At 37.5% G+C, this 24175-nt stretch overlaps 4 protein-coding genes and 1 long non-coding RNA gene across 5 annotated transcripts; 3 read left to right on the top strand and 2 right to left on the bottom strand.

Moving 5' to 3' along the window:
- The first annotated feature begins 486 nt into the window (after window positions 1–486).
- On the top strand, window positions 487–952 carry LOC149729107 (uncharacterized). Its single transcript, XR_016386078.1, has 2 exons — window positions 487–523; window positions 756–952. It is a non-coding gene; the product is annotated as an uncharacterized LOC149729107 (long non-coding RNA).
- Window positions 953–3181: 2229 nt separating this feature from the next.
- On the top strand, window positions 3182–6780 carry LOC149729106 (coiled-coil domain-containing protein 42 homolog). Its single transcript, XM_089889143.1, has 7 exons — window positions 3182–3341; window positions 3638–3743; window positions 4090–4280; window positions 4556–4727; window positions 5047–5235; window positions 5702–5836; window positions 6138–6780. Exons 1-7 carry the CDS (start codon window positions 3286–3288, stop codon window positions 6213–6215), a joined length of 927 nt encoding a protein of 308 aa, XP_089745269.1. The 5' UTR covers window positions 3182–3285; the 3' UTR covers window positions 6216–6780.
- On the bottom strand, window positions 6699–10300 carry LOC149729105 (RING finger protein 215-like). Its single transcript, XM_089889147.1, has 7 exons — window positions 9959–10300; window positions 9362–9428; window positions 8817–8950; window positions 8271–8414; window positions 7840–8070; window positions 7210–7465; window positions 6699–6817 (listed from the first exon to the last, which is right to left on the bottom strand). The coding sequence occupies exons 1-7, from the start codon at window positions 10208–10210 to the stop codon at window positions 6789–6791; spliced, it is 1113 nt and encodes a 370-aa protein (XP_089745273.1). The 5' UTR covers window positions 10211–10300; the 3' UTR covers window positions 6699–6788.
- A 244-nt stretch (window positions 10301–10544) lies between these two features.
- On the top strand, window positions 10545–13495 carry LOC149729104 (nuclear nucleic acid-binding protein C1D-like). The gene is made up of 4 exons (XM_089889148.1): window positions 10545–10797; window positions 11646–11712; window positions 12066–12176; window positions 12624–13495. Exons 1-4 carry the CDS (start codon window positions 10672–10674, stop codon window positions 12881–12883), a joined length of 564 nt encoding a protein of 187 aa, XP_089745274.1. The 5' UTR covers window positions 10545–10671; the 3' UTR covers window positions 12884–13495.
- Window positions 13320–22941, bottom strand: LOC149729103 (solute carrier organic anion transporter family member 4A1-like). Its single transcript, XM_089889117.1, has 12 exons — window positions 22720–22941; window positions 21613–21744; window positions 19469–19735; window positions 18855–18970; window positions 18349–18439; window positions 17562–17774; window positions 16575–16747; window positions 16031–16192; window positions 15538–15707; window positions 15065–15307; window positions 14619–14789; window positions 13320–14119 (listed from the first exon to the last, which is right to left on the bottom strand). Exons 1-12 carry the CDS (start codon window positions 22833–22835, stop codon window positions 13889–13891), a joined length of 2085 nt encoding a protein of 694 aa, XP_089745243.1. The 5' UTR covers window positions 22836–22941; the 3' UTR covers window positions 13320–13888.
- Between the last annotated feature and the right edge of the window lie 1234 nt (window positions 22942–24175).

The raw sequence follows: 24175 nt of genomic DNA, 5'->3' as shown, positions 1-24175 counted from the left end.
TATTAATACAAGTAATTACTCATGTATTACTATATTAAAATATATATATTTACAATAAAAATATATTTATACCTAAAATATAATTACATTAATTTAAACATTAACCAAACTCTCTCTTTCTTTTTTTCTTCCATTTTCTCTCTTAAGGTCTTTGTCTCCACCGACGTCATCAACCTTTTACGTCATTAAAGTCGACGTCACACCACCCACGAGAAGTCTCAACCAATCACGGGCAAGTAAACTTAAATGAAACGTCTTACATGGTCTTTAATCGACAGTCGTAACAACACGGGTGTTCTGTTTCCTACACCTTGGTGCTTGCCTACAAGTTACCACGTATATAACTTTGTGGGTGATTGTTTTATGTATAGCTGACAATTTGGACAACCCATTAGTGACCACTTGGAGCAAATACCGATATGTGTGCTACCCAAAGACAAATAGGCCGACAATGTTTTTTTTTTTATAAATTATCACGTTTATCTACAGATTGGGGATCGGAGGTTTCACCGACCAATCGCGGGTAAGAGTAGTCTTGTATACTGATGGCTGAACCCCGGACCATTATAAATCTTTTATCCGCGGTTCAACTAAAACTATAACGTTCCCCATTGTTTACCTATAGGCTACCCTTAAAAGTTAAATTATTATGACTTATTTTATGTTGTTGTAGCTGAAAGTACGTCCTACGCATTGGTAATCTTGAATGTTAACATTCTACGTCAAGGTGTAATCTAAGTTTACCTTTGCTGCAGAATCTACTTACCGTGGAACTGGAACCGTTTTGTAATGACGACATACGATGACGACGTGATGACGTCACGATGATTGAATATAGAGAAAGCTAGGTGCCCATAGGGGCGAAGAGGAGTGGATGGAACACCATTAGCTTCAGAACAAAACTGTTGTGAACTAGCCGCATGGTGGCGGTAGAACTGCAATAAACTTGAAATATTTGACGCTCACTGTAATCTTGCATTTGTATTTTGTATTATGGTTGTGTTTGGTTACGTATGTATCAATGTTTTGTTTGTTTGTACGTATGTGTATGCGTTTGTTTGGTTGTTTGTGTGTTTGGTTGTGCTTGTTTCTCTGTTTGTATGATCCAGTGTTTTCGTGTTGGGGTATGGGGTGTCTGATGGGGTAGTTTAACCTATCATATATATTAGCATAACTTAATTAGAATGAATTATAGACCATACTATTCTTTATTAAATACTACATAACATAACTAAGGGTCTGGCCAACCCATAACTATATTTTTAAATACAATTCATTTATTGAGTTGTTCTAATTCAACCAACATCTTCCCTTTTTTCTTTACTTTCTCTTTTCTCTCTCTTTGGTTCTCTCTCATCCGGCCCAGGTGAACGGTGGCCGGCCACCTACGTCATCCACCAGCTACGTCACGGATTTGTCTTACCTAACCACAAGTACGACGATACGAAGTGAAAATCGGCCTCGATTTTAATTTCGTTTGTCCACAGATTGGTTCCATACGTCACAATGTATGACGTCACCACACATGACGTCACTAAAGATCTGAACGTTTAGATCCAATCACAGGTAACAAAACATGATATAAAAATAAGAGTAAATAACAGCGGCATTAATATTAAGCTGTATTAATAAGAATGTGTTACAGCTCTCTGGGGTAAGGCACAATTTTAAATATCCTTATTTTATAAGTTTTTGAATGTTCTTTGTTTATACCATAAATGGGACAAGAAAATATAATGAAAAGGTGTCCCGTCTTAACCCACTCTACTATATATCCATACCCTTAAACGTAAAACTTATATTTAAACATTATGTTAAGGATTTAACCTTTACTTTACACGCAGCATATGTGGCTGTGTTTGAGGAGGAATGGCGCGCATGCGCACTGCGTTCTACCCATTAGTTTGGGTAAGTTAAAAATGAGAAATAATCGCCTTCAAGGTAACGTGTGTGGTAACATAAGCGAGTACAAGGTGTATGAAGCAGAACACCTGTATCATAACGAATGTCGCGAGGATAAACAAGTTGCATTCATTTATTCATTCATTCATTCATTCACTATTATATGTGCAAATGATTTAATATGGTTACCCGACCAATTAGTTATTTGTTTCCATCCCCAGGTTGTCGTCACTCCTAGCCCAGTGTAGGCGCGGTTTAGCCGTGCATTTGGTCTTGCAGCAAGGCCATAGTTCGCTCCTGTTCCTTTAACGTTAATATCCCTTTACCACCTAACCCCCTTATCCTATTAACCGCGTTAGACACATTCCCAGCACTGTCACACGAATGTTTAGCTTGCCGTGGTAAACCAGTTAACGAGTCAGTTTAGTTATGACGACATAATGACATCACGTTGACAATGAACGAAACAAGAAGACGCCACATGCCCATAGGGGTACAGGGGAAATGCAACCGGGTCCTGCAGACGGAGAGGACGAAGAGAAGTGGATGGAACACAAGCTTCAGAACCAGTACGGTACAAATGGTAGTACTGGTACAAGGTGATGTCCAATATAGGCGGCCATGGGCGCGTGGCATTTTTTAGGGGCGTCGCACTTTGTTGTATTATTTTTGTCGCTGGTTACCCACCATGTGGTCCCCCTTTTGGGTCCCAGATGGTGGGGTACCAGTAACGCGCTAGGCTAAACAACGCACGCACTCGCACGCACGCACGCGCTCGCAAATACTCGCCGGAAGATTAAAGACGAAGAATAAAGGCAAAGACAAAGACAAACCTCCATCGTCCAATCCAAGAAGCAAAGATATCATACCCAAACAGGGGGTTTAACTTAAGTTAATTAACGTATTAATATTAACATTGTATTGATACAGCCGCTCACACAGCCCATACACAAATTGCCCATAGTGGTTCGGGCAAACCTTTTCCATTGCAATTCGCTGGTACCTTGGCGTGGTGCAGTGGCTTTAAAACCAAACCCAGCGTATAACTACATAACACAACAGATATTACACGACTATAGTTTGCTGATATTTCTTTTTAATTTTTAAAAAATATAAAGAGTCCAGAATGTAAATAAGTTGTCATTTGGGTAGTTAGCTTTTAACAGTGGTTGCTGTTGGCAACAATAAGCGAAGCCATGTTTTATGATTACCGGATAATTTTCTTCTGTCTTTTGATCGATTTTGCTACAACTTTTGTAATAACTGCACTCAATTTAATGAAACACAAAAGTTACAGTATTTATTAAATTTAATTTTTAAGATAAAATTTAGGGGTTTTGATATTTTTTAGTCGTTTAATTGTGGTTAGACTAAAAAAACAAAATGACGGTAAATTTAGAAGATTATTTTCGAAGTACTTTTGAAGACAAATTATTGGTGTAAGTATTTTTGTGTGCAATGCTAAAATTTTCCTTCTGGTAGACACTAGACACCATAAATGCAATAAAGACCAAATAAACTGTGGTTTAGCAATTACCCAAAACAAGTACATTATATTTGTAAACAAAATGAAGTTTCATACAGTATACATATATACACTTGAATGTTCAAATATATAACCAGGTTGAACATTTCAAGTTACATTACTGGTTACATTGCCTATTGTTCAGCCGCCAGCTTGTGAGAATAAATACATGTTACATTCATTTAACTACTTTACTATCACCATAAACAGGAAGATGCCGGAACGAGAGGACGACCATCTTACCCCGGCCACAAGGTTGTTGGAGAAACGACGGGAAATGGCGGAAGTTGAACAAGCTCTTACCGCTCAGAAAGAGGTAAATTTGGTTTCATGTTGAAGAATAGGTATGTATTGCCACATGTAACTTTGTGGGTGATCGTATATCTGTATGGCTGATAGTTTGGACAACATATTAATGTACACTTGGTTGGAGCAATGTTAAACTAACATAACAGTTTGTGGAAAGCAATCAAATTCCTATACTATTGTTGCCACAGGGCATATTAATACTTAGGTAAATATTGCTTCTGGTAAATAAGTAAACTTTATCTTTTCGTCCAGATAAAACATAAGTAAACGAATAAATAACTCTTTTTGTAACATAATTTAAATTTTACATTAAAAATTTTATGTAACAAAAACTATTTTCTTCTTTGTTCCAGGAGTTCCAGATGAAGATGGAAAGTTTGCAGCAGAGGAGGGAAGAGTTGGAGAGGAAGGAGCATCAGTTGAAGGAGTCACTGCTCAAGTTCGATAAATTCCTGAAGGAAAACGACTCGAAGCGAGCAAGGGCGATTAAAAAAGCTCACGATGAACGAGAATTGAGACGGGGAAAAGAAAAAGACATTGAAAGGTGGTGTGTCTGTTGTTGTTGTTGGTTTCCTTGTAATCACTGCTATGTTAGGGCTTGTAGTTTCTTAAGTACATTGCTTCTTAAATAGTTTTAATTTGTTAAAATTCCACTTTTGTTTTTGTTTATTTGACTCTCACTCAATTTTGAGATCGCCATGGATTCTTTCCAACACATGTTAAAGTACTTTGTTTAAATGACTCGAAGCATTTAATATAAAACTAAATCACCTCAAACTTTGATATAAAAAACTAAACCTTTGAAACCTCCAACCACAGACTACAGGAAGACATTGAACGATTGAGCAAAGAAAGAGAGCGATATCAGAAGAAACTTGAAAAGAATTCAATCTTCCAGAAATACATGGAGCGCGTCCAAGAATCCACCGATGAGTTTAGTGAGATACGCGAGATAATTGGCAGATATGACACCCTGGTTGCCACCCATGTTGTAAGTTAGCATTGCTTGTTAAAGTGAATGTTGAAAAAATGTAGTTGAATTTGGTGGGTTGTTTAAATTGTCAGTGATAAAGAAAACATTTGTCCCACATGGTAACTCTTAGGCAGGCATAAGTTGTATGAAACAAAACACTTGTGTTATAACCACTGTTGTTGCCCCAACATGTGAGGATAAATAAGTTACACGTAAGTGGGCACAATGTGTATAAAACAGAACACCCGTGTTATAACGACTGTTGTTCCCCCTGACTGTTGGTCATTTATTCAAAATTTCATAGGAAACACTGACATGACCCATTATTTGTTAATAGGATCTCATGAAAAGAGATTTAAAAAACCAAGATGCGATTGAGGAAGAAAAAGGGAGACTTGTAAAGTTTACCGAAGAGAAAAGCAACGAGATATTGTATTACAACAACCAACTTGCCCAAATGCAAACTAGGTTGGACCAAGCTCAAAGTAAAGCTGTGAAATGGGAAAGCAAGTGGACGCACATACAAGTATGTTGGATGCTTTTGTGTGGGTTAAGTACTGTAGGGGGTGAAGTTTAGAACTTTGGGTTTTGGTCTTTTATATGGTTAAGGTACATTAGCAAAGCATGTCATGGTATCTGGGATTCAAAAGTTTCACCTAATGTTTGGGTATTCTATAGTTTAATGGTTTGTTTCTATATGTGTGAGGTTATGTAGCAAGACATGTCAGTTTTGCACTTTTCTACTTATACATTTGAGGACATAAACTAAATGACTCATGTAATGGTACATACCAGTTATAATTAAATATGATGTTAATAGGTGTAGCGACCAAGCTTATTTTCTTCCAACAAATTGTAAATATGTTTTTAACTGTGAGCGTGTTTTAACAACTGTTGTTTTGTCGCTATTTCCTGTCTTTTGGTTTAAAATATTTCTAAATCTTCGCTACCGTAATCGAAGAGACAAATATAAGTTATTATTAAAACAACAGAACACGGCTGCAAAGAAAACGTTACTTCTGGGCCAAATCAAGATTGCGACTCTCAACTTGTTTCAATTGGTCAATAAACATCTTAAACAGCAAGCCACCGTGCCTATTGAGAATACCTCGTTACAACTTGATAAGGTAAGCTTTGTCAGCAGGTTATATTTAGAGATCACAAATGAATAAAACTTACTTAACCTCGTATGGCGGGCAACGACAGTCGTTATAACACGGGTGTTCTGTTTCATACACCTCATGCCCGGCTACAAGTTACCATGTATGTAACCAACTTATCCTCGCAAAGCTGGCATCGACATTCATTAAAATACGGGTGTTTTGTTTCATACACCTCATGTCCGCTTACAAGTTAAACCCATTGATTTTATAATTTGTTAATAACATTGTCCTAATATCAACCCCTCTAAAATAACTTGTGTTCCAGATTCAAATGTTTATTCAAGATTTAAGCCAAATCACGACTGAAATTAAACGAGTTGAAGCTGCTGGTCAAGTTGCTTGAAATCATTCCATATCTTGCTTTATTATTGATATCATTATAACATGAATGTATCATAGTGAGACAATTATCTAACTTAAGGCATATTTGTTCTCCCTAATGTTTTATATATGAGTATTACAAGTACAGGGTAAGTGGTACAAACCTAGTATTTTTATAATTGGTGAAGAAACTTCGCTGATCAAACTGCCTTATATTTGATTCAATTTAAAACGACAAATTAATTGCATCTTTAAAATAATTTACCTAACATGTTAATTAACCGACAGATTTGGTTATATAATGCGGCGCAAAGTACTTTATTTGTTACGGACATGTCTCTTCTGGTGCATTTTAAAACCTGCTTTTACGTGATGTGATCTTTGGTAAGCTTTCCTTGACATTTCATAAGCCTACAGCTCACTCTTTTCTCCAATCAAATGAATGCCATAACTTACTGCAGGACCTCACTATATAGAATTCTCATATAGTTGGCCACACCAGAGGAACGGTTAATAAAATTTATTGCGCAACTTAAACTATGAGGAACGCAGCAAATAAAATAATAAAATATTTGATGAAAAGTAAACTTGTTCATCATTGCCCAACACCAGTTAATATGTTGCCTGTGAATTAAAGGTATGGTTGGTAAACATTAATGTTAAGGTTACTATATATCAGACGCTTAACAAAAGGTCAGACGCTTAACAAAAAAACTAGGTCAGACGCTTAACAAAAAAACAAGAAATAATCACCCACAAAGTTACATACATGGTACTCGGGATGTGTATGAAACAGAATACCCGTGTTATAATGACTGAGGTTGCCCCATCATGTGAGAATAAATAAGTTACAAACGTGGTAACTCGTAAGCGGATACAAGGTGTATGAAACGTGTTATAACAACCGTCGTTGCCCCACCATGTGAGGATACGTGGTAACTTGTAATCAGGCATGGAGTGTATGAAACACTTTTATCCAGCCATGTAAATATAAGTTAAATTCATCAACCTCTTACCTAATATATCGAACTTGCACAGCGGACACGTGCGGCGCGTCAACAACCACGGGTCAACGCAACCAACATGGAAGCGATGTTTGCACGGAAGTACTCGCAACCGCTGGAGTGAATAATATTTATCGAGACAAATCGCACAGCGTTCCGGTTGGTTGGTTTCATTGCACGCCTCATCGAGTTTACGACGGTTCCGATTTCGATAAATTTGGATTTTTAATCTTTGGACAGCAGTGTCCGTCATTTCACGCAAGGATACCTGGTGGGGTGTGATTGTTTTTAGAGTTTAGTAATTTTCAATGGTGCGAAATTTTGTGTCTGACTGAGACCTGAATGGCCATCCCGGGTGCTGGGGTAATGGGCCAAGTCTGGTCTACATCCCAGGTCCCATGGCGTGCCTCACTGTAGGACCTGTCATATAGAATAGAATGGACATATACAATGTTAGGGTAATAGGCCAAATCTGGTCTAAATCCCAGGTCCTAAAAAAACCACGAAGAATAAAACAAAATGTTTAGTAATAACATAAAACCAATAAAACTAGAGTAAACACAGACGATACCCAGCACTTTAACTTAAGATATTTAAAACCGCATTTGTAGAGTAGCTTATATAAACACACTTGATACCTACATCCTGGTAAGTGTAGTACGGCAAGTCTGAATGAAACACGACCCAACCTATCTTGAAGAAGAAGAACAAACATATAGAAACGCTGATAAAGAACAAGGCATTCCACTGCTCATGTTTCACCAGTATTGGGTGTTGTTTGTCTCCAATACAAACCATGCCCTGCCACTCGTTGTATGATCCTGCAGTGGATCTACCGCATACTGACCATAATGTGAGCGTTCCTATGCTGTCCTGTGTGGGTGGGGGGGGGAGTGGTTATGTGGGGTATAATGGATTGCTACTACCATGGTTATAGTCGATTAGGCATAACTTTTAGTTGGTTTGGTTTTTATTTTCTTGTGGGTGGGAACTTGAGTGACTTATCCATGGTTACCACTCCCATGCCCACAGTCCATCACACCATATATACCCTATCTAATACCTCAACCTACCACTGCAGTGTAGAAACTTGTCTTGGTTTGAATCTTCGCATAAAGTTGATTATATTGAAGTTTAAACAACTGAAGCAACTTTGTCACATTCTCCATCCCCTTGATGAAGATGATCGGCTTGGGGAATATATGGGGACCGTCTAACTGGAAGGAAAAGGTTTGTAAATATCACAGCTGTTATGTTGTTGGTATAATCTTATTAGTACCAGGTACGTTGATACAACGTATAATATAGCCGTGGCAAAGTTATATATACTGGATACCAGCTAAGCCTGTGGTTCTAAATGTTTGTATGAGAGTTATATATGCAAGCAACTGTTCATATTAAAAGTGTAGAAAGGATGGACATATGTTATATATATATATATATATATATATATATAGATGAGAAATTATTTGTTTTACATCATTGAATAAGTCCCTTGGTATTGTGTTTATATTTGTATGTGGGCTTAATACTGAAGTTTCCCTAATAGTTTATTTGTATTGAAATGGTAGGACAATAATAAAATATGATTATATGTAAGAGAAATGTTTACTTGGTACCTTCTTAATTGCTGCCACGTTTTGAATTGCAATAATGAGCGCAGATGCCCCAAGTAGAAAAGCATGTTTCACTTGTTCAATTATCGAGTTGTTGTTGTTTGGTTTACGATTCCCTCTGTTGTCAGTTGGATGCTCTGTGTGTATATATGCTTGTCAACATATATTATATTGATGTAAACCACTATGCCACACATCCTCATTAGAAGTGATGATAATGGTTAATGTCACTTTACCATTACAACATACAGACCATAGCGTTTATTCTTTATTGTGCATTTGGTTACTTTATTTCTGTACTGTTTGGACCTTTGTTTTACTTGACATTTTTTAATTTCTGACATCACTAAAGATTATTTTAGTTTTTAAACCGAAACGTTTAAAAATGATGACAATAGGGCTATCGTCATATATATGGTCTGTTCTTTTGTTTTACAGCATAACTTTGGTTTTATTTAAATAAAGCTAAGTTCCCCATTTCGTTTCATATGTTTGTTTCAAAACTGATGTTAAAGTATCACACCCTTCCAACACTAACCAATCCAAACCTTGATCAACAATGACGGCGATCCATTTCTGTTTCTTGTCTTCAATTTGCAATTGGTTTCCATTCATCTGCGATCACGATGAGCATAAAGTTTTATTTCATGGGTTGTGGGTGGTTGTGTATAAAATCAAATGAATGTTATTTTGTATCCTCTCGGGGCAATGACAGTCGTTATAACACAGGTGTTCTACTTTATACGAACCCGCTTACAAGTTACCATGTATGTAACTTTGTTTATCCTCGCATTGCAGGGCAACAACAGCCATCATAAAAACTGTCCTGTTTAGCTGTTTTACAGCTTGTGAAGCTCATACGGCCAAAATGGTAACAGCACTGAGCATTGAACCTGGTGTGTTCTGGTTAAGAGAAGTGACTTATTGATAGATGTCACTACTATTACACACCATGTTGGTCTGTTATAGTAATTAGCCCAATTAACAGATTCACTAAATGCCTTGGTCCTGACTTTTTATACCCAACAACTTAACTTATTTTTAATTTTATTTATCCTAGATTTCACACACAAATATTACAGCACATGAAAAACTTGAAACTTTATTATTCTACAAACAGTAAAACAATTCTATTGTTTTATTACCTGAATTAATTTTAAATTCCCTTCAGCAAATTCGTTTGAAGCAGATTTTGCGAACGTCCCTTCAAGCAGCATCGGTAAAATATTATCTTTTCCATTTTGCGAAACGCCGTTCGCTATTTTTGCGCCGTTTTCGATCGAAATTGACAAAAATGCAACAATTTCGTTGTTTACTTCAATAAAACTAACGTTGCAATTACCTAAACTTGCTAAAGAAAGCAGTAAAAATGCCACAACCATCGTATTCCAACCCATACCGATGGTTGCACACAGATCCACGACCAGAACTCGCACGAGGTGCTGCAAACTTGTAAACAACGAATGTTTTGAAACTTTTTTTGATGTGAAGTTACATAACAACAAAAATTCTAACCGCTAGATGGCAGTACAGACAAAAGTTTTCAAATATTTAAAAGATATATTTAAGTTTGTATCTATAAAAATGTTTATACAAAATTAGCAAAACCAAACATTCAGGCGTATTTAATTTGTATTAAACTGAAAATTCTACTTAAATTACTACTGTAAACATATTTCTGGTACCCCAATTCCTATTTTTGCACGCTCTGCTAGTTAACACGTGTGGGTAAAGTCCCAATTACAAAACAAAATAAAGTTGAATTTATTTTACAACCGTGTTGCTGTGGATAGATTTATAGATTTATACAACCATAGCTTTGTAAAACTGTTTATTAGCCTGTACTACATTACGTAAAATGGCTGACGACGATTACCCTCAAGAATTAAACGACGTTTTTCGATCATTTGATTCAAAATTATCAGCGGCTGAGAAAACGTTGCAGCCTTTGTTTAAAAACCAAAGATGCGATCTAACGCGAGAGGTAATTATGATAACTGGTAAAGTAGGGCTTTAAAAAACATTAAGGTCCTAATATACCTTTACTTTACTTACATGTATTAATAATTGTTATTTGTGCACAAATTAATAAGTTAAACTTGCGTGATTACAGTCGTTACAACTAGGGATGCACATTACAGAATAATTAGGTATTCTAGGATATCCTAGAATACTTTAATTCGAATCTAGAATTCCGAATCTAGAATTTCGAATCTTTTTATATTTATAGGAAAAAAAAATTTACCCACAAAAATCAGTTTATTGACCCTTTCATAACAGCCTTGTTGGATCTTGAGTTGTAAAATGATTAAAAATTGTACTATTGGGTAGTTTTTGCGTCATGAAACGTATAGCAGGCTATGAAAAGACGTTACGAAACGTTTACTCTGAAAAGTCCCACAAACACAAAAATATTTTTTTTCAAAATTAATAACTTTCAAAAATTGTTAATATAGTATATGAGATGACGTGTAATGACGTCATTAAACAGAATACCGAATCCCGTAATTAGATTCGAATACAAAAGGATTCGAATCTCACGGATTCGAAATTCTGTAATGTGCATCCCTAGTTACAACACAAGTGTTCTGTTTCATAAACCTCGTGCCCGCTCATCAGTTACCACTTATGTAACTTTGTGGGTAAATATTTTCTCTGTATGTCTAATAATCCTAACCAGTTACCACACATATCAATAATACCATCAGCATATGACACATATTGCGCAAACAAGTTACCGCGTATGTAACTTTGTTGGTGATTGTTCTCTGTATAGCTAATAATCTTAACATGTATCTGCTTTTTACAAAATCACATGTCCGTTATTTCCAGATGGAACCATTGGAGATTGCCAAGTTAGATTTGGTGACGGCGTATGCCGTGAACTCATTTTACTGGAGTAAGTATGTCATCTTACAGTCATGTATGGTAACTCTTTTAGGAGTAATATTTTGCCTACTTATTGGGCCTATGTCTTTAGAGCTGGTTTAGTGTGCCTGTCATATGCCAAGAGGAAACATGGTAACTCCTAAGCAAACAGAAGGTGTATGAAACAGAACACCAGTGTTATAACGACTGTCCTTTCCTCGCCATGCGGGAATAAATAAGTTACAGCGTTGCAGCTTGTAAGCGAGCACAAGGTGTATGAAACAGAACACCCGTGGTAAAACGCCCGTCCTTTGCCACCCTAGGATAAATAAGTTTTGTTCACTTAAAAATTTTTAAGCTTACCAAACATTTTCGTTGTTCCAGCTTACCTGATAGCAAGTGGTGTAAACCCGAAAACGCATCCCGTTAAACAAGAGTTGGATCGGATCAAAACATACATGGGGAAGGTGAATGAGATCGAGAACAGGAAAAATGGTAAATAGGCAAATAATATAAAGTTGTGTTTAAATTCTAAAGTTTGGGATATTAGGCAGACAGGCAGGCGCGCTAACCACTTTGCCGCAGCGCCAAGGCAGACTCTGGTATAAAAACTAGGTCAGCTGATGTGACTCGCTATGAACTTGTTAATTCCCAGCGTTTTAAAACATTTTGTGATGTTAAAGGAACAAGGATATTAAATCAGCCATGCATAATATTAATATAACTTACACAATATCACAATAGACGTGTGGTTTTAAATCAAAGGGGAAATGCAAAATGTGAAAGTTCGTGAACCACAAGGAATCTAAGTTTCCTAAAATGTCTTTTCTGGCATTTATTTTGTTTTATGCAAATATTTGCTGAAATAGCAATTTTAAAAACACAATAAAATAGGTTTTCCAGCAACAGTTTAAACTCAGGTTATGAATGTTTTGTTCACAGCACCAAGGTTGGAGAAGGATGCAGCGAAACGTTTCATCCGGAGCGCCATGTTTGATTCTGATGATAAGAAGAAAGATGAAGATCATAAACCAACATCAACTGTAGATCAACCTAAACCCTCTGCTCCAACATCTGATCCTAAGACTCCAGAGTCCTCACTTCCCAAGCAACAAACCTCCAATAAAGACTCGAACAAGAAAAGAACAAATAAACGAAGACGAAGTAAAAGTTCAAAGAAGAAGAAAGTTGATGAGTCGTAATTGGGGTTATGATGCCATAAGGGGGTTATTACATGTCATGAAGTCATAGACCAGTGTCACAAAATGATCCGTTTTGAATATCGTACTGACATAGGCGTCATGTTTTTCAACGTTCTAGCAAGAGGTGACATTTTTAAAATACAGTTACACTCATTGTTGTCAAACATAGGGAACCTCATTGATTAATGTGGTGAATGCAATATACTTTGGCTCTGCTTGTTTGTATAGACACCTAACAGCAGTTGTTTTATGAGATAAAACTGGGGTGCTAAACATCTGACATCTTACCTGGTTCAAAAACGGGTGTTACACTCCAGGCAATCCTAATGTAACATCTTTACAAACAAAAATACAACTACTTATTATGCCTGAAACAAATCCAGTTTTCTACTTTAACAACTTCCACTTATTTAGGTGAAAATGACCACTTTACAGGTGTCGTGTAGAAATTTATTTTAGTTCAAAACTTTCACAGTGTTTAAAACAGCTTGGAATATTGGACGCAAATACCAAGTTTCAAAATTAGTTAAAATGGAACGATTGCGGTAACTTTAGTGAAATAGAGCAAAATAAATATAAACAAAATAAACTAATAAAATCATAAGAACACAATTCTGTTATTGTATATGGGTGAGGTTTTACACCATGGCACGCCATGGGACCTGGGATGTAGACAGAGTTGGCTCTTTACCCTTTGGTTTAATTAATACATAAACTTAAATTGAGGTATGTGTTTTTTTTAATTTCTACTATTTTCTAAATAATAGAAAAAGTAATAGAATGGTGGCCTAGGCACCAAACTGTAAAACACAGGGGAGACAGGAATAGGTTGACAGATTCCTATAAGACAAATCAAACTTACTGGCTCTAATGTTTGCTTATTAAGTGCAGCTGTGCCAAAAATTTTAGGGTAGGCCTATGTACCCGGATTTGGTGCTCATGTTAAAGACTGTGTCATGTTGCCAGGTTACTTTCTCAACTGGTGGCCTTTCCCCAGGTTACGTCTTACTGTGAGAAAGCTGCATTTTCATAAAATGCTTCTCTACTCTTGGAGCCATTCCTCACAGGTGGTCCAAGTGTATTACTGTCATTATCAAGGGTTATTGTCGTGGATGCAAAACTTGTACGCGGCGTAGATCCAACCCCAGAAGTTTCTCTTGGTTGGGTTGGGTCATCCACACTGGTGGGTGATTTGTAAAGCATGGCAGCGGTGAAATATAAAATGGAGTTGATAACCTGAGTGGGATGCGTTGAATAGTTTAACTGTATTTGTATATTTAGTTCCTGAAGGAATATAACTTATTATTCTTGCATGGTTTCTTTACAATTCAGTTGTGTTATAATGCAACAATGGACTTGTGAAACATTTATGTAAAGCTGACAATTTAGACAATCCATTAGTGACCACTGGGTTGGAGGTATTAAAGTTAACTGTCTTGCCCAAGGGTATGTACGCCACAATGGTAGCAACGTCTAGCCTTGAACCAGATATCCTTCAGTGATTAAAACTTATCATCTTACAATAAGGATCTGGTGCTACGAAAACATGACAAAATTTAAGTCCAACAAAGTGTGGAATAAAAGATATCAATGACATTTTTAAAAATCGTCAGTCTCTTATTTAAATTTTGTTTTGTTGTTATATCTTGTCTTTTCGCTCAAAATGTTTCTAAATACTCACAGTAATCAAAGAGACAAATAAAATTATTATTAAATATAACCGTATTTAACTTACCTTTGCAACTAAAAGAACGAGAAAAATCCCGATTGACAGATTCTTGCTGCTGTAGGTTGAGCAAGCCCCTCGAACATTGCAGGATAGCGACCATTGTGCGCATGCGCTGTCAAACACGCCACCAATGATCAAAGGCCCGGGGATTGTCCCGATTAAACGTATGATAAGCCACTGTGAGGATGGATGTTGGTTGATAAATATGAAGTTTAAACCAGGTGTATTAAATATATAGTAATGTCCAAAAAATTATAGTTATACAAACATTAATAAGTTATTTATCTATTTAAATATGATAATGAAGATCAAACTAACTGAAGAAAATCGTTCTAATAAAGATATATTAGCAAATTTATTTCTTATTTGTTTTTCTTTGATAAAGCGATAAAAAGTTACTATAAGAGCTTTATTTGATTTTTTTACAGACTTTTGTTGATTTCTTTTTTTACCTGCACACCAATGGCGAATGACCTCTGGTTGAACCCGACGCATCGTAACGATATTTGCAACGCTGATGCTTCGTTTAGAAAGGTGCACATCATCAGGAGGAACAAGATGATGCAAAACAAGATGAAGAGACCTCCTGTGCCGCATCCTGTGCCCGGACACACTCCTGATGTTGCTCCAGTGATGTTGGCGATCCCAGAGGCGGAGGTGGAGGACACACAGGAGCAGTTCGTGAAACTATCGCCCTGGTAACAAAATTTTGGTAAAATTAATTATTGCGAAAAAATTAGGGAAAAAATTTTGGTAAAAAGTTTGTAGTTTTTGGTAAAAAATTTAACAATTTAGAAAATCCATTAAGACCACAGGGTTGGAGCAAATCTTGTAGGCTTAAATGTCTTGCCCAAGGATACATACGCCCACAATGGTAGCATTTTTAAATATTTTTAAAAACTCCTGTTATTCCATTCTTACTTACCGGAGCAATATTTTCACACCCAGCGAAGCACGCGGAGTAATAAGTCACCCCGTCCCCCCCACACACGGGGTTATATACATTGACATCACACCCACACTGTGCGTTACATGAGGATATGAAGCTTCCCGTCGTTGAACCATCATGGTAGGGACTTGTTATTCCAGCAAAGGCTGAGGAAATGCATGGTAAATGCAATGGTTTATTTGTATGTAAATTTTTTAAATGTCACTCTACACATATTTAACATTTAGTAAATTATATTAGACTCCAGTAACTGCTGCAAAGTTATTTAGGATATATTTATGTGTGTATGTACTTAGAATCAAACTTTTTAAAATGTAAGGAAAGGCAGGGATAGTCAGACACACAACTTTATAAAATAAATCTTATAGACTGTTTCCTATTAATTTTTTCCAACTAATATATAACCAAAGAAAAAAATTTGTTAAAAATTATGTTATTCTACTTAACTGTTTCCATTACCCTTACTTACGTATATCAGTGCATGAAATAAGGAATCCTGCCGACAAGAACCAGCATATAAACGGTGATATATAAGTCATCCTCATCATCCCACACATACCAATGTCAAACTTAGTGATCAACCCACCACCTAGGAGTTGGCCACCTGCTGCTCCAACCAAAGCAAGAGCTCCTGGGAGGTAAGGGGGGTTGGTGAGGAGGTGTTATGCTGTATTATCTATGGGTTTGAGGTCCTTGGAATTTACGCCAGAGTTGGCCCATTACCCCGACATTGTATATGCACATTCTATTCTATATGGGTGAAGTCCTACAGTAGGGCATGGGACATGGGGTTTACACTACAGTTGGCTCATTACCGGGTTCTGCAACCCATTAGTGACCGCTGGGTTCTTGCTTAAGGACACATATGCTTGTCAGTATGGAGCATTGAACCCGTTATCCTTCGGTTACAATGCAAGTAGCTAAACATAGAGCCATGGCGCCAGACAATAGATACTTATTTAAACTCTATTCACATTCAACACTAATAACTGAACATTATTCCTGAAACTCACCGAATGCAATTCCAGCGTTACTGGCGCTCAACCCGAATATAGTTTCCACGTATTTTGGACCAAAAGTTGCCAAACCAGATATAAGTATGGAGTCAACAGCCCCACCAATCGATACGAGTAAATACACGGGGTTACGTACTAAAACATACAAACACTTTGGAAAGTCTCGGAATCTGTAAGACAAGTAATGTATTATTCAATGATTGAATGTAACTTATTAATCCTCGCATGGTGGGGCAACATCAGTTGTTATAACACGGTTGTTCTGTTAATACATCTTGTGCCCTGTTACGAGTTACCATGTACGTTACATTAGGAATATTTTTTTATAGCTGACAGTTAGTGACCACTGGGTTGGACCAATTACTAAATGTCTTGCCCAAAGACACGCATGCCTAAAATGGTAGCAGCAACGAGCCTTGAACCCAATATCCTCTATTCACAAGGCAGTGCTCAAATAACTGAACCATCATTGGTTAAAATTGAAGTTTCCACTCTTGTGGGTTTCAGGAATCCACTTGATATTGGAAACCATGATTTGGCATGATGGAGTAATTTGCGGGCACTGGGCCAAGGATGTGGGTATCAACAAATTAGTTGGATAATGGTAATGAATGCTTCTCATGTTCACACTAATGTAGATAATGTAAAGAATTCTGTTTTATGAAGGTGGGGGTTAGGGAGAGGCAAGCTAAGAGACCTCACATGGAACCAGAGTCGGCCCGTTTCCCCCTTAAAGAGTAAATATCGTTGTCTCTTTTAAAGAATGCAATGTGTTGGAAAATTGTATTAAAAAGTTGGTCTATATGAATGAATGTAACTTATCTATCCTGGCATGGTGGGGCAACGACAGTCGTTATAACACGTTGTTTTGTTTTATACACCTCGTGCCCGCCTATGAGTTACCACATATTTAACTTCTGTTTCCCTCAGCATCCTAGGAATCATATATTGCATTATCTTTAATATAATATACAATGTACTAACTTTTTCCCAAAGTCTTTATCTTGAGCATACTCAAGTGCCATGCGCTCGTTGTGCATTTCGTGCCCTCTGTTCACTCTGTGCTTTTCGGTTCCAGGCAGTGTCTTCGGCAGCATAAGTATTGGGACGGCTACCACCAACCCAAGGCACCCAACAATTAAAGGCCCCATCCACCAAGCTCCTATCCATGCCTCACTGCTGTCTGTGATGCTGACTCTGAAAATATTTATTTTTGATTGACAGGCGAGATAGTCATGTTTGATTGACAGGTGACATATTCCTGTTTAATTGACAGGTGACATATTCCTATTTAATTGACAGGTGACATATTTCTATTTGATTGACAGGCGAGATAGTCAAGTTTGATTGACAGGTGACATAGTCATATTTGATTGACAGGTGACATAGCCATATTTGATTGACAGGTGACATAGCTATTTTTGATTGACAGGTGACATATTCGTATTTGATTGACAGGTGACATATTCATATTTTTGATTGACAGGTGAAATATTCGTATTTGATAGACAGTATATTACGCGCCGTTTTCCCCCACCCTAGTATACTTTAAACAAAACGAATATTTACATGGCTGGAAGTTAGAACAGGCCCACCAAGCATTTAAAGATAAATCATCAAGTTATGCAAACACGACATACACGCGTCACACCCAAATATTTAAACCAAACATAAATATTTATACTCAAGCATATATAGGCGTGCGCTTTACGTCATAACACATCGTATTGTAGAATGACAATGCTCTATGACGTTATATAGCTATACATACGTCATATCCGGGTAAGTATAAATCCCAAGCAGGGAGGCGCCAGCTAAGAACCCGATCCCAGGTCCAATTACCGATCCAGCCACCAGGATACCTGTAAACATATGATGTGAATTGCTTGATCGTCGCTAATGGGTGGGTTGCTTTCGACCGTACAATTTGGGTGTTGGGGTAATGGCAAACTGGCCTAAATCCCGGGTAGCCTGGGTGCAAATACCTACAGGACCTCCTCATCCATATAGAACAAAATGCGCATATACGATGCTAAGTTATGGGACAACTCTTGGGTAAATCGTCACCCACATAGAGTAGAACACGTCATGCTGTGATGTCATAATTTATGACGTCACGTACGCACCGAGCAGTGACTTCTTTTATCGCGCATTTCATTATTAGGTGATGTATCATGTGTATTACGTCATAAAGACGATTGTGACGTCATGCAGTTTACTGACGTGACGTCACATTTATTACGTCACATAAACTTCATAATATAATCATATCCTCACCGTTGTACCACGACGAGAACCTTCGCGCAACGTTTTCATCAAAGTAAGTGATGCCGAGTGAATATAAAGGAGCTCCGCCGAAACCAGCGATTATAAAAGCAATGTAGAACATAATCCTGTGAATGTACGCAACAGTGAACAACGGAATGTTAATTTAAACAAAGTGGTCGCTTAGATAAGGCTGTTGTAGTTTAGGTTGCCACAATCACCCACAAAGTTACATGTGCGATTGTAAGCGGGCACGAGGTGTATGAAACAGAATTCTTGCATAGCGGGGCAACGATAGTCGTTATAACACGGGTGTTCTGTTTCATACACCTTGTGCCCGCTTACAAGTTACCACGTATGTAACTTTGTGCGTGATTATTTATCTGAATGACTGATAATTTGGACAGCCCATTAGTGACCACTGAAATGTTTTTAACATACGTCAATTTGTATACGGTTTCCTATCGGTTAATAAGCCATGGTTGTAAATACCCCTAAATCTCTAAAGCCAAACAACGTTTACGCAATCATGCGTGACGTCATTATCACGTCACCGCAGAGGAAATTTGCGGGTTGGAAACCTGAGGTTCAACAAAGACCACGAATTAGGCTTAAAATAAAGGTACCTGTAAGCTTTGATGCTGCTAACGGTGCAGTCTGCCGTCTCGGGGTCGAAGCATGTGTTGTTATTAAGGGTGAAGGTATATGTTGGGGCTAAGAAGTGGGGTAGCGAGAATAAAATCCCGCTTACCCCGATCAAAGCTATCCCCCACCCCACCCACTGGGGTTTGTTACCGTGTGCACCCATGTATGTAACGAACAATACCGCAACACAAGCCCCTATGTCGTAACAGCTGGCGATAAGACCGGATTCCGTGCTTGTGAGGTCGAACCTGTATTGAAATAGCACTGTGACGTATTGAAATAGCATTGTGACGTATTGGAATAGCACTGTGACGTATTGAAATAACATCGTGACGTTTACAAATGGGTCTGTGGTGTTCTATTCAATATGGGTGAGGTTCTACAGCGAGGCGCGCCGTGTGATAGATGTGATTTAGGCCAGAGTTGACCGTGCTATTATTAAGTTGTTATATTCTCGTTAACCTGGAAAGAATTCCTCGCTCGAAAATTGCGCGATCGAATAATGAGGTAGTGTGACGTCACAATATACTTTTAAAGGGCCTAAACACACCCCACGTCACTTTTATTTTTTATGGTAAATTCATAAAGCGACCGTTTTATTGATTCCAAAAATACTTTGCTTATTAAAATTGGTCCAGTATAGGCGGAGATATTCGTCCTCAAACAGTGATCTCTAGCGCTATCTTTTTTTTACTACGAGCTCCGTGATTGTGACATAGGAACGTACTAGTCACGTGACTGATTCATTCGTAAAAGCGAAACCTGCGTTTTTTTTGTGCTTTTTTGCGTTTTTTTTGTTCTCTCGTTTTTCGCTGAAAACACTGCCTCTCGCCTTTCTGAAGGAGAGCGGCCACGCTTCAACAATTTTGTCACGTGGGTAGTACACTTCTCAATTTTTTTCGCCACGCAACTTTCAAATCAGTTTTTTGAATTTCACGGTGTTTGAGCTGGAATATCTTTGGTTATACAGAACCGATTAAAACAAGTAAGGTGTCGTTGGAATTAGAAAAACACACTCTATCGATTAAAGCGAAGTACATTTGGGGTGTGTTTAGGCCCTTTAAAAGCAAAGAATTCTTTCGAATGAAACAGCGCAATACGCGAATCGTGGTGGGGTCGTGAAGTTGAATTAGAACTCAAAATCGTGCGGTTTATCTGAGATTTAATTACCTTTGGCTCGACCACCCAACGTGCGCGTGTTTTGGTGTTGGATTAATTATCTTTAAGCGCCCACGTATTTCGTGTGATTGGGTTTATTTTTTGCAAAATTTGCAAACTTAATCACGACCGAAATTAATTTTCCACGATTTTTTGGCGTGTAATTTTTCTAAATGCTGATTTTTTTCAATTTTGCTTTTAAACTATTTAGACAAGAATTCTTCGAATTTCGGATTTTTTTTATTTTTATTTTTAGAATTCAATTTGTTGGCGAGACGCAGTTAATTAGCATTAGCATCAAACACATTTAATGACGTCATGCGTCTGGACGTTGTGATCATATAAATGTAGTGACGTCACGTATTATAATTGTAATGACGTCACGTAGAACACAACCCTTGTTTTATACAACTACTCTACTTTATCGGCACGATATTAATGAATGAATGAATGTAACTTACTTTATCCTCGCGTGGCCAGAAAACGACAGTCGTTATCACACGGGTGTTCATACACCTCGTACCCGCTTACGAGTTACCACGTCTGTAACTTTGTGCGGGTATATACACACGATATACAGGCAAGGGATATATGTAATAAATAAATAAATGCAATTTCTTTCATACAAATTTCGCCCCTAAGTTTAAATAACTTGCATGGTCGAACTCAAACACCGCGAAGATCGATCAGCGCTTACATTCTACATCGAACTAACATCGTTGACGTTTCTTTTTTTAGAATTCTAGATTCGCGTCTATTGTTACATTGTGGCGTCACAGCAACAAAGAAATGGCGTGCGTCGGCCTGTGTACAAGTCGCAACGATAGGTAACGCTACAAGCAATAACAATGGGCTTGATATTTAATATTAGGTTACGCAAAACGTTACCGAATGGCGGACGAAACATAAAAAAGTGCTTTTAAAAATATGCCAGAAAAATATGTTAATATTTATTATATATCATTACCGTTTCTCAATCGTGGTGATGATGACGTTTACGTGTCCATTTATTAGGAATCCTTGAACTATCGTGCCCATTACCACGAACGCTAAAGCTGCTTTGGCGGTTGCGAAACACTGCAGTCGTGATATTGGATACCTGGGTGTATAAGAGGACGTTTTAAAGATATTGGGTTTCCAAAATTGTAATAATATTGCCTGAAACGCAATAAAAATTACAATGAAACAACTTGTTTTCGCACACAAAGACATAAACGTCATAAAACTGGCAATTTTGAATTTCGCTGTGTTTATGTAATATAAATATAAAACTATTTTGTGTGTGTGGCCATTTCAGTAAGCGTTTAAACTAAGGCTTGAACTGAAACCAGGTAGTTTTAACAGGATTTTAACCGAAAAGGAAAATATTTTCTACATTCGAGAATAAATAGAATAAACAGAATTTGTGACACACGAAGCACTTCACAAATGCCACTGTGACGTATGAATAGGGGACAATGGTCGTAATTCAAGCTGTTGAAACATCTGTTCAGCGCAAAGCGGATATTACGGGCCGATGTATGTTTGTACAACTAGACAACTACTGCATGTTTATAGTTACTGTCAATCAACAAAATGTAACACATAACCAAAGGCCTGAAATATAAATTAAGGCGTTGATATTTATGAAATAAAGGCTCATATATTAAAATACACGCATTTATACTACATGGGTGAGGTCCCACGGCGCGAATTGGGCCTTCAATGTAGCGAATTACCCCCTCAGTGTACCGAACTACCCCTCAGTGTACCGAACTACCCCTCAATGTACCGGACTACCCCTCAATGTACCGGACTACCACTCAGTGTACCGAACTACCCCTCAGTGTACCGAACTACCCCTCAGTGTACCGAACTACCCCCTCAGTGTACCGAACTACCCCTCAGTGTACCGAACTACCCCTCGATAAACGTAAGGTTGGCATACGTGGAAGTAAAATGCATTTTAAGAATAAAACTTACGGAACGCCGTAAGCTTATCGATCTTCCAGACAGTGTTTTGGTTTTAATCAAGAACCTAATATCGAATTCTGCCAGAAAATTAGACACATCCATAAAAAAACATCTCTTTTACCTTTTTGGTCCAAGTTGAAATCCACACGTTTCATCCATTATGACGTCACCATTGCTTGATTGTGACATTTCGCTTCCAGAACTCGGTTCGAATTTAATTCTCGAATCAGGTTTCATTGTTCAATTAGTTCTAGATTTACTGCTTTGTAATTATATTGTTACGTCACCATTTAAGTTATGGCTCAATAAACGCAACTATTGCTGTCGAAAAGAAAAACGATTAATTTAATTACTTTTTAAAACTTTACGTATCACTCAATAAAACCTAATTGAACTAATTAATAAAATCTGTTTTACTGTCCATGGTGTAAATCTAACAACATGACGTAGTATTTGTACAATGACGTCACACGCATGCCGTTTCCGAATGACGTCATCACATCCATCCAGGATCCTGTGACGTGATGCAACAACGCCCGCGCATGCCAAACGGAAGTTACAACTTCTATAATATATTGTTGCAATAAACAAAACGTGGAAACATTGGGCGGCATCATGTGTTGTCAGTCATACATAAGTTACATACGTCGTAACTTGTAAGCGGGCACGAGGTGTATAAAACAGAACACCCATGTTATAATGACTGTCGTTACCCTACCATGCGAGGATAAATAAGTTACATACGTGGTAACTCGTAAGCGGGTACGAGGTGTATGAAACAGAACACTCATGTTATACCAACTGTCGTTGCCCTGCCATGCGAGGATAAATAAGTTACATACGTGGTAACTTGTAAGTTGGCGCGAGGTGTATGAAACAGAACACTCGTGTTATAACAACTGTATAGTTACCACGCCATGCGAGGATAAACTATAGTTACATTTGTTCATCTATTAATTTATAGAAGTTACACTAACCCGAAACTTAGACTGACTATCACTCTCATATCCACAATACCTAAACATAACTGTCTCGCCCTTTTACACCTGTGTAACTTTCCATGCCTTTAGAATACTGCTACCAAAATAACGCTTTTAAACCAAACACCGAACGCCCACAACTGTAAACTGTTATGTCGACCAACACCGTTATAATACAATAACAACCAAGACGGAATATAAGTTGTTACTTAAAGCATCACGCCAAACAAAAAATAGCTACATACAGTTTATACCAATAAATAGTACTACGGAGCAAGGATATCGTTAACATATATATATCTAATATTTCCTGATTGCGTTTGGAACAATTAATTTTCGTGAGGATATGATTATATATTTCTATAAATGTTCTTTGTTTACCACCAAAGGCAACCAAAAAACTGACTATATATATATATATATCTTTCACTATAACACAGCCATAGAAAAGTTTACATGTTTAATCCAGCATATAGTTAGCATATGCTAATGTACAGGTTGTACGCTATATTGTATCTCACTGTACAGACCTATATAGGAAACTACGTATACCCTTACTGTATTTGTGTTTTTACGCTTTTATAAAACATGGAAATC

This window comes from Ciona robusta, chromosome 11 (assembly GCF_009617815.1).
Source record: "Ciona robusta chromosome 11, ASM961781v2".
Taxonomy (NCBI): domain Eukaryota; kingdom Metazoa; phylum Chordata; class Ascidiacea; order Phlebobranchia; family Cionidae; genus Ciona; species Ciona robusta.
Note: the sequence above shows the minus strand (reverse complement) of the source record. Positions and strands in the feature narration are given on the sequence as shown.

Bases quoted from the DNA above. Each gene is read 5' to 3' on its own strand.
- LOC149729106 (XM_089889143.1), top strand. From the start codon at position 3,286: ATGACGGTAAATTTAGAAGATTATTTTCGAAGTACTTTTGAAGACAAA. The intron at 3,744-4,089 runs GTAAATTTGGTT...TCTTTGTTCCAG, and splicing joins CTCTTACCGCTCAGAAAGAG to GAGTTCCAGATGAAGATGGA. The intron at 5,236-5,701 runs GTATGTTGGATG...TTAAAACAACAG, and splicing joins GCAAGTGGACGCACATACAA to AACACGGCTGCAAAGAAAAC.
- LOC149729105 (XM_089889147.1), bottom strand. From the start codon at position 10,210: ATGGGTTGGAATACGATGGTTGTGGCATTTTTACTGCTTTCTTTAGCA. The intron at 9,429-9,958 runs GTAATAAAACAA...TCGTGATCGCAG, and splicing joins GGAATTTAAAATTAATTCAG to ATGAATGGAAACCAATTGCA. The intron at 8,415-8,816 runs GTACCAAGTAAA...TTTTCCTTCCAG, and splicing joins ACGTGGCAGCAATTAAGAAG to TTAGACGGTCCCCATATATT.
- LOC149729104 (XM_089889148.1), top strand. From the start codon at position 10,672: ATGGCTGACGACGATTACCCTCAAGAATTAAACGACGTTTTTCGATCA. The intron at 11,713-12,065 runs GTAAGTATGTCA...TCGTTGTTCCAG, and splicing joins CGTGAACTCATTTTACTGGA to CTTACCTGATAGCAAGTGGT. The intron at 12,177-12,623 runs GTAAATAGGCAA...TTTTGTTCACAG, and splicing joins GATCGAGAACAGGAAAAATG to CACCAAGGTTGGAGAAGGAT.
- LOC149729103 (XM_089889117.1), bottom strand. From the start codon at position 22,835: ATGAAACCTGATTCGAGAATTAAATTCGAACCGAGTTCTGGAAGCGAA. The intron at 21,745-22,719 runs GTAAAAGAGATG...TTATACACCCAG, and splicing joins TTTCAACTTGGACCAAAAAG to GTATCCAATATCACGACTGC. The intron at 14,790-15,064 runs GTAAAAAAAGAA...CCATCCTCACAG, and splicing joins CATTCGCCATTGGTGTGCAG to TGGCTTATCATACGTTTAAT.